The sequence below is a fragment of the Nerophis ophidion genome, linkage group LG24, assembly GCF_033978795.1.
Source record: "Nerophis ophidion isolate RoL-2023_Sa linkage group LG24, RoL_Noph_v1.0, whole genome shotgun sequence".
Taxonomy (NCBI): Eukaryota; Metazoa; Chordata; class Actinopteri; order Syngnathiformes; family Syngnathidae; genus Nerophis; species Nerophis ophidion.
Window position 1 is genome coordinate 22,617,583 of NC_084634.1, and position 10,305 is coordinate 22,627,887.

At 39.3% G+C, this 10,305-nt stretch overlaps 1 protein-coding gene across 1 annotated transcript in view; it reads right to left on the reverse strand.

Moving 5' to 3' along the window:
- Positions 1-8,440, reverse strand: part of drc1 (dynein regulatory complex subunit 1 homolog (Chlamydomonas)) — a 57,242-nt gene extending 48,802 nt beyond the window's left edge. The window contains exons 1-2 of the mRNA XM_061885633.1: positions 8,350-8,440; positions 8,064-8,139 (exon numbers count right to left, since the gene is read on the reverse strand). Coding sequence (XP_061741617.1) covers positions 8,064-8,139; positions 8,350-8,414 — 141 coding nt within the window. The 5' untranslated portion in view covers positions 8,415-8,440. The remainder of the gene's footprint in view (positions 1-8,063; positions 8,140-8,349) is intronic.
- Between the last annotated feature and the right edge of the window lie 1,865 nt (positions 8,441-10,305).

Genomic DNA, 10,305 nt, shown 5'->3' on the forward strand with positions numbered 1-10,305 from the left:
GTCTTTATTACAAAAGCTTTTTATTTTCTTTACACTGGATTAATGTAACTGAAATGTTTGCGTTTGAATTCTGTGAATGGGTGAATTATGCTGACAATCTCATTGAATAAAAATGTGTTAGCAAAATGTGTGTGTTTAAAAGTTCAGTCAGTGCTTTAAATTTCAGTGTGAAAAATGTTGTGTTTTAAAATTCAGTGTAAAAAAAAAAAAAATCTTAGAATATCCGTTGCGTCAAAACTCGAGACCCACTTTGAGTGATTTAGGACCAAAGCAAATGGTTTTGTCTCAGGTGTCAAATTTGTCACTTGAGTTTTCTGCACTGAATTTTTTCTACACTGAATTTTCAAACATTTAATTTTTTTTTACACTGAATTTCAAAACACAACTTTTTCTCATTCATTTTCATCCAACGAAATTTGATGTGAAAAAAATTCAGTTTTCAAAACTGAAACGCTAAACATTTGGTTGCATTAATTCAATGTCCAAAAAAAAACCTTTCGTAAGAAAGACAAAAATTAAATTTCCATAGAAAATTGTCCCATTAATCCGTGTAGGAATTCCGATCGGAATTATTTTTGGTGTTCAGATGAGAGTCAAAATTATAACCATAGTTTATAGGCTGCTGGCTTAAAATGGAAGTCTTAAAACGTATGTCATGAACTTTGTATTTTATTAATTGTTTTATGTATTTGTGTAATGTGCAAGGTCAATTTGTGGCAATGAGTGTCTACAACCATACCTTTGGCACTCGGACCTTGGAATTAGGTCTTAATATTGTGAATATTTTTACTATATGTTTTGAAAGGGTTTGTCCTAATTTTAACTTCAAATTGCTGGAAATTGGCTGTAATCTCACATATTTACTCGTCAAATGTTCATCAATATGATTTGTCTCTTTTACTTTTAAATGAAACAATGTTATTTATTTTTTTAAACGTATTTGATTATTCAATACATGTACTGAAGGTCTTGAAAATACAAGAGATTGTAGGCTCAATTAATTCAAATACTTTTAGATAATGATAGTAATAATAATATTAATAATAATATCAATAATGATAAAAATAATAAAATGTTGTTGTTGTTGTCCGTTTTGTCCCCCTGCACACTAAAAAATGTTGGGTTAAATAATAACCCAATTTTAACCCAACTGCTGTTTCAGAAAAGGACGGACCCTTTATCTGATTTTTTCTTTAACTCAACATTTTGGGTTAATTTTTTCAACCCAACTTTTGTGCTGAATTATTTAACCAAAAAGCTTAATGTTGGGTTATTCCCAACCAAACTATTGGGTTGAATTATTTAACCCAAAAGTTGAGTTATGCTAACTCAATGTTGGTTGATTCATATCCCAACTATTGTGTTGAATTTATTTAACACAAAAGCTGATTTATGCTCACTACAATGTTGGGTTATTCCCAGTCAAATTTAAGGCTGCGTAATTTAGCGCTCCATGACCCAATAGTTGGTTAAAAATTATACATTTTACTGCTGGTTTGTCCTACTCTGTCGTGAGGGCAGTTCTTCTGCCTTTTTTTTCCTCTTGTCTGCAAGTCTCTCCCTGGTCGTCAGTTGCAGGTGTGCTGCCAGCCATCCAAGCCCACCTGCACCTAATCAACGACCTGACTTAAACCCTGGATCTCCACCCAGCCAGTGCCAGTTCGTTGCCTGTGGTACATTCTAACCTGAACACTATCATTCTGACCTTTGCCCTGAAACCTTTTTTGAACCCTGTTTTTTGTATTTCCTCAGATGCTGAACAGACTTTTAGACCCCGTCTTCCTGGAGCTGACTTTTGTTACTCTTAAATTATTTTCTCCAGTGATTTTTTGTTATTAAAAATACTTTTTACTGATCCGCAATTGGATTCAATTTTTTGAAACCATAACAGAACGAACTGGCCAGTATGAATCCAGCGGATCTTCTCCTTGATGAGGACACACCTGCGGCAATCAGGGAAGCCGTTTCACATCAAGGCATCCTGCTCGCCCTGCATGAACAGACACTACGCCTTCTTGTTCAAGGAAATCAGGACCTCGTAACACAAATGAGCCAACTCATGAACCAAATATCTGTCTTAACAAAACAACTTTCATCCACAGCCTCTGCCCAGTCACCTCTGACCCCTGCCTCACCTCACGCCTCTGCCACCACTCCTGAAGTTCCCGTGCCAAACCCTGAGCCTTTTCATGGGGACCTAAGCAGCTGTCGAGGCTTTCTTCTGCAGTGTTCCAACATTTTTCAACTCAGACCAACAACCTTCTCTGCAGATAAGTCAAAAATGTTGTTCATGGTTGGGTTACTGCGTGGCAGGGCGTTAGCATGGGCAGAGGCAGAAGACTCCCAGAATCCACTGGCACTCAGGAGATTCAATGACTTTGTTGGGCGTTTCCGGCAAGTTTTTGATCACCCAAACTATGCTGGTAGTGCAGGAAAGCGTCTCCTATCACTACAGCAAGGAAGTCACAGTGCTGCAGATTATTCTGTGGAGTTTCAAACATTGGCAGCTGACTCAGGATGGAATGACCAAGCACTTATGGAGATTTTTATTAAGGGTCTTAATGAACAGCTAAAGGATGAATTGGCTTGCAGAGACAAATTTTAGTTCACTCATCTCATTGGTGATTCGGTTAGATACCCGTTTACCTGAGCGCCTCCTCGAGAAAAATGGTCAAACTAAATTTCCTCAAACTGTTCACAGACCAGCAATTAAAGCAGCAGAAATTCCACATCCTACCCCTCCTGTGGCAACAGAAGAACCCATGCAGCTGGGCAGAGCACCCCTGTCTCCTGAAGAACGGCAGCAGCGCATGAGGCTAGGTCAGTGCCTATATTGTGGGGGATCGGGTCATTTAATTTCCACTTGTCCAGTCAGGCCAAAAAGACCCGACTCACCAGTAGGCCTGGGAGTTTTGGTGAGGTATTCTAAAATAGAGTGTAGTCCCTGATTGTTACTTCAGGCTACCCTTAGGTTGGGTAAATTTTCCTTACCTTTGTCGGCGTTGATCGATTCTGGTGCGGAGGACAACTTTTTAGATTTTGAGTTAGCTAAACAGTCTAACATCCCCCTACAGGCACTTAAAGTTCCCATTACTGCCAATTCTCTTAATGGGAAACTTTTGGCTAATGTTACTCACTGTACTGTCCCGCTAACACTTTGCCTCTCTGGAAACCACCATGAAGAGATTCAATTTAAGATTATTTCTTCTCCTCACACACCACACGTTTTAGGACATCCTTGGTTGAGTTTGCACAACCCCAACATTGACTGGTTAAATAGTAGAATTACAGGTTGGAGTGAAAAGTGTCACATTAATTGCCTTCGCTCTGGCCTGGTGCCCATTAAGGGTGCACCGTCTGATCCTCTGGAAATCTCTGATCTTTCGAACATCCCTACTTATCATGATCTGGCAGAGAGGTTTTCAGTAAAGACAAAGCCTTATGTCTTCCTCCTCACCGTCCGTATGATTGCGCAATCGAGCTCCTTCCTGGTGCCACCTTGCCCTTTAGCCGCTTGTTCAATTTGTCACGCCAAGAGAGAGAAGCGATGGAAAAATATCTGAACGAGTCTTTATCAGCAGGTTTAATCTGTCAATCTTCTTCCCCTATCAGTTCCGGATTTTTTGGGGTTGAAAAGAAAGACAAATCCTTACGTCCCTGCATAGATTATCGTGGCCTGAATAACATTACTATAAAAAATAAATATCCACTACCTTTGCTCACAGCAGCCTTTGATCCATTACAGGGATCTGTCATTTTCACAAAATTAGATCTGCGCAATGCTTACCACCTCGTACGTATTAGAGAACGGGATGAGTGGAAGACAGCCTTTAACACCCCCATAGGACATTTCGAATATTTGGTCATGCCTTTTGGTCTTACTAACGCCCCAGCTGTTTTTCAAGCACTTGTGAATGATGTTTTGAGAAACTTTCTAAACCATTTTGTTTTCGTTTATCTCGACGATATTTTAATTTTCTCCGTCCCCTGCTGAACATATCAAACACGTCCGTTTAGTTTTACAAAGACTTCTGGAAAACAAATTGTATGTCAAAGCGGAGAAATGTGATTTTCACCGTGACTGTTCTTTTTGGGGTTTATTATTGAGGCTGGAGAAGTGAGACCCAACCCCCAAAAAATAAAGGCAGTTTTAGAATGGCCACAGCCAACAAGTCGTCGGAAGCTCCAACAGTTCCTGGGTTTTGCAAATTTTTATAGGCGATTAATCCGCAACTTCAGCTCAATTGCCCAACCCCTTTGCCGTTTAACATCATCATCAACTCCCTTTTCTTGGACTGAGGAGGCTGAGTCGGCATTCAGAAAACTAAAGGACTTATTCACTACCGCACCAGTGTTAATGCAACCGGACCAAACCCGTCAGTTCATTGTAGAGGTGGATGCCTCTGACTCTGGAGTCGGGGCAGTGTTATCACAACGGTCTAGCTCTGATGACAAGCTCCACCCCCGCGCCTTCTATTCTCGTCGTTTATCTCAGACTGAAAATAACTACGATGTAGGGAATAGGGAGCTTTTGGCCATCAAATTGGCACTAGAGGAATGTAGACACTGGCTGGAAGGAGCTGAAAAGCAATTTATCGTCTGGACTGATCATAAAAATCTTTCTTACATTCAAACTGCCAAAAGACTCAATTCACGCCAAGCCCGGTGGGCATTGTTTTTCAGTAGATTTGATTTTGTCCTAACTTATCGGCCAGGCTCTAGGAACACCAAGCCAGATGCTCTCTCTCGCCAATTCACCTGTTCTGACACCCCCTCTGACCCAGTGACCATTCTCCCTTCCACTCCCATTGTGGCAGCCGTTACTTGGGCGATCGAAGCAAAGGTGAAGGTGGCTCAACGCACAGATCCCGATCCAGGTAATGGACCCAATAACCGCCTCTATGTGCCTAACTCTGTCCGTTCTCAAGTGTTGCAATGGATCCACACTGCACGATTTTCTTGCCACCCTGGAGTCACTCGCACACTCAACCTGCTCAAACGTACATTTTGGTGGCCTTCAATGGATGCTGACACACGGAAGTATGTCCTTGCCTGCCCTGTCTGCGCCCAAAATAAGTCTTCACACCGTCCACCCTCTGGACTTCTCCAGCCGCTCCCCGTACCTTCTCGGCCATGGTCTCATATCTCTATGGACTTTGTCACAGGACTGCCACCGTCCCAAGGTAATACAGTAATACTCACTATAATTGACCGTTTTTCCAAGGCCTGTCATTTTGTGGCTCAACCCAAACTGCCGACAGCATTGGAAACTGCAAATCTCCTGGTTAATCATGTCTTCCGTCTACATGGACTGCCGTTGGACATTGTTTCGGACCGTGGACCACAATTCACCTCAAGTATGGCGGCTGTTTTGTAAGTCAATTGGTGCGACAGTCTTTCCTCCGGTTTTCACCCCCAATCTAATGGGCAGACAGAACGGGCAAATCAGGGACTGGAAGCCGCATTAAGATGTGTGACAGCAGATCAATCAATGTTTACTTATATAGCCCTAAATCACTAGTGTCTCAAAGGGCTGCACAAACCACTACGACATCCTCGGTAGGCCCACATAAGGGCAAAGATAATCCCACGCAGTGGAGTGCCCATCTTTCCTGGGTTGAGTACGCCCACAACTCTCAATTAAGTTCTGCTACTGGTCTGCAGTGCCAGTTCGTTCGTTGCCTGTGGTACATTCTAACCTGAACTCTATCATTCTGACCTTTGCCCTGAAACCTTTTTTGAACCCTGTTTTCGTATTTCCTCAGATGCTGAACAGACTTTTTGACCCCGTCTTCCTGGAGCTGACTTTAGTTACTCTTAAATTATTTTTCTCCAGTGATTTGTTATTAAAAATACTTTTTACTGATCCGCAATTTGATAAAAATTTTTGAAACCATAACATACTCCTTCCCAACTACTGATCAAAAATATTTTTTATTCCATTAAAATACACTCAAGAGCAAGATATGTGTGACATGTTTTCATACAAGAATTGCCGTGTATGTATAGCAGTCCTATAAATCAGTGGTTCTCAAATGGGGGTACGGGTACCCTCGAGGGTACTTGAAGGTATGCCAAGGAGTACGTGACATTTTTTTTAAATATTCTAAAAATAGCAACAATTCAACAATCCTTTATAAATATATTTATTGAATAATGCTTCAACAAAATATGAATGTAAGCTGTGAAAAGTAATGCAACAATGCAATATTCAGTGTTGACAGCTAGATTTTTTGTGGACATGTTTCATAAATATTGTTTGTTTAAAATGTTTTTTTGTGAAGAAATGTTTAGAATTAAGTTCATGACTCTAGATGGATCTCTATTACAATCCCCAAAGAGGGCACTTTAAGTTGATTACTTCAATGAGCAGAAATCTTTATTTTTCTATTTATAATTGTATCACTTGTTTGTTTTTCAACAAGTTTTTAGTTATTTTTATATCTTTTTTGTGAGACTTCTGTGGCATATTGTTGCCGGATTCAGTCCTCCGTGGATGCGTCAGCAAGAACACAGCAAAAAGGTAAGAACTAAGGGATTTATTAAACAAAAGGAGCTATGAACAAAAACACTGGTGCAAATAGAAAGTCAAATAAAAGCGCTAGCATGAAAGCTAGGAATAAAAATAGAGCTTAGCATGAGAGCTAGCGAGATAGATCATGAATTCATCAGCAGTTGCGTGAAAGCATACTAAGATCCGACAATGAGTGAACAGAAAAGGCTGGCTATAAAGGGTGGTGATTAGTAAAGACAGGTGTGCTGGAACCAAGTGTAGCAGCTAAAACAAATGAATGACCATGGAAACGAACAAAACAGGAACTAAGCATGTCAAACCGCAGAGTGATATAAAAATGGAACAAAAATATGGTGATCTGACCATCGGATCACATTTTTTTCCCTAAGCTCTGCTTCTTCCTACTCCTTTTCGAACATGTTGAAAAGAGAAACTGGAAATTGTGATGTATCATGTAGTATGCTTGCATGTTCCAAATAAACTCAAACTCATTCTCAAACTCCTAATGGTTCAAGAAAGACCACTACAAATGAGCAATATTGTTCTGACAGAGTGCTGTATTTTATTTCTTTATCTCTTTTTTTCAACCAAAAGTGCTTTACCCTGATTAGGGGGTAACTTGAATTTAAAAAATGTTCACAGGGGGTACATCACTGAAAAAAGGTTGAGAACCACTGCTAAAGCATGCTTAAATATTTTCATGTACATAAAATGTGTGATTGTCCATCCATCCAGTTTATACCGCTTATTCTTTTTTTGGGGTCTCGGAGGGCACTGGCGCCTAACTCAGCAACAATCGGGCAGAGGGCGGGATACACCCTGGACAAGTCGCCACCTCATCGCAGAAGATGTGTGATTGTAAATAATGTTAATGACATTAATCCCTGATTGTAAATAATGTTAATGAGATTAATCCATATCAAAATTCCCTTCAAGATAAAACTACTTTTTTAATAATAAAAAAGCCTTTTACCCCAAAAATGTGTTACTCGTTGAAAAACAACCCAGAAATGGTTCATAGTTTTGAAAACCATGACATTGAGTTAAAATATACACTTATAATCCCCCCCCCAAAAAAAATAGATTGCTTTTCATAAAAATAACTCCACAATTTAACTCAACACTCGCAACTCATAAATTGGGTTATCAAAATAACCCAGCATTTTTTTAGTGTGTCTTCCTTTTTATCTCTTTCTGTCCCCTCCTGCTCCAAACAATTACAGTATATCAATCAATTTAATAAAGTCAAATACAAATAAGGCAACAAGAGAAGTATCCCACACTTCTCTTTTGTAAATTAAATCTGTATAGCAAATATGGGCATCTATATCAACAATATGATTTGCCTAAGTAGCTGGACAGGACAAAAAAAAAAGAAGATAATATTAAAAAAAAAAAATAGATTAAAAAAAAAGAATTCCAATTTTGTATTCAAAGTTTAAAAATATAATAAAAAGGAATACGAATGATAAACAAAATACTACACAAAAAAGCAATACACCGCTATACTACTACAGATATTAATAATAAATGAATAGCACAAACATACCCCTCCATCTTGCTCTTCTCCTTGAGGCGGGCTGTCCTTGTTGACCTCCACATGAGTGCCATCCTCCTTGGACACTCTGAATGTGCCACAGTCACAAAATAAGTGTTCATATTGCACAACATTGGTATACAAACTAACTGGATTTTCACAAATGAACATACAAATAAATCAAATGAATGACAAAATGTGGTGCAGGTATGCACATTGTCTCTGCTGCATTTCATTAATAAGAAACAACAATATATATTTTAAAAACAATGTTTAGAGAATTCAACAGCAAAGTTACCTGTTTTCTGCTTCTTCACTGCCAGAAAAATCAAAGTTTCCGATCTCTTTCTTACTTGTTTGCATACTTGCGATGTGCAAAATAAAGTACAAGACCGAATGACAGAGTAATAAGGAGCCTGGTGGGCCAGTGTTGTACCGCCGCGCTGGTTAGCGACCTGTTGCTATGGCGACGGAGCCGGCAGCTGTGCTGCTTTCAGGGACCCTCGGTAATTCCGCTTTCTCAAAGGAAGATGTTCGGTAAGACATGTAACAAATGGGTGTTCAATGTGTGGTTTGTTTACAGCAGTGGTTCTCAACCTTTTTTCAGTGACATTTTTTAATTCAAGTACCCCCTAATCAGAGCAAAGCATTTTTGGTTGAAAAAAAGAGATAAAGAAGTAAAATACAGCACTATGTCATCAGTTTTTGATTTATTAAATTGCATAACAGTGCAAAATGTTGCTAATTTGTAGTGGTCTTTCTTGAACTATTTGGAAAAAAATTTATAAAAATAACTAAAAACATGTTGAAAAATAAACAAGTGATTCAGTTTTCACACATAGAAGTAATCATCAACTTAAAGTGCCCTCTTTGGGGATCGCAATAGAGATCCATCTGGATTCATGAACTTAATTCTAAACATTTCTTCCCAAAATAAGAAATCTTTAACATCAATATTTATGGAACATGTCCACAAAGAATATATCTGTCAACACTGAATATTGCATTGTTGCATTTCTTTTCACAGTTTATGAGGATTTTTGATTTGTTGCTTTTTATAGAATATTTTTTTTCAAATCTCACGTACCCCTTGGCATACCTTCAAGTACCCCCAGGGGTACGCGTACCCCCATTTGAGAACCACTGGTTTACAGCACTGTAGTTCCATCCATCCATTTTTCTACTACTTGTCCCTTTTGGGGTTGCAGAGGTTGCTGGAGCCTATCTCAGTGTGTATCCCAGAAGGCGGGGTACACAGTGGACAAGTCGCCACCTCATCACAGGGCCAACACAGATAGACAACATTCACACTCACATTCACACACTAGGGCCAATCAACCTATCCCCAAGTGCATGTCTTTGGAGGTAGGAGGAAGCCGGAGTACCCGGAGGAAACCCTCGCAGTCACGGGGAGAACATGCAGACTCCACACAGAAAAATCCAGAGCCCGGGATTGAACTCAGGACCTTTGCATTGTGAGGCACATGCACTAACCCCTCTTCCACCGTAGCTTGTTCATGAATGAGTAATTGAAGTCTAATTGATAAGTTTTATCGTTAAAAATAGATAATGAACACAAAATTGGACAAGCGGTAAAAAACAGATGGATTGACATGTATAGTGAACTGTATTTATATAGGGCTTTTTCTCTAATGACTCAGGGCGATTTGCATTGAGAAACTTATTATCTACATTTAGGCTACATTTACACCATGGTTGGTGAGGGGTCTTGCCCAAGGGCATGACAGCAGTGACTAAGATCCCGGAACCCTCAAGTTGCTGGTTGGCCGCTCTACCATCTGAGCCACCCTGCCCCAAATAAATAATAAAACTGATGATTCCCCAAAAAATAAAAATACATGTTAAGTATGAAATATTTATGTTTTAAATAAATACATACGGAGAGGAACAGGTTTTGCTTCTGTGACTTCTTTTCATGGACTTGTTTCAATGTAATTTGATGTATATAAAAGAAAACCTGGTAAAATACTGTCTTTAGTGATAAAAACAATGTTATATTATTATATAAACTATTACATATATATTATAAAACATATTGTTAATTGTATATTGGTAATGTCATTAAAATACATTGTTTTCTTGCTGGTATGTGGCACTGCATAGGGGGATGGGGGTGAAGGGTCTTGCCCAAGGACACAAGGATATTGACGAGGATGGCGAAATTTAATTTCAAACTGGGAACCCCTCAAGATTTTTTAGGCAGCTGCTCTACCATCTGAGCCACGCCGCCCCA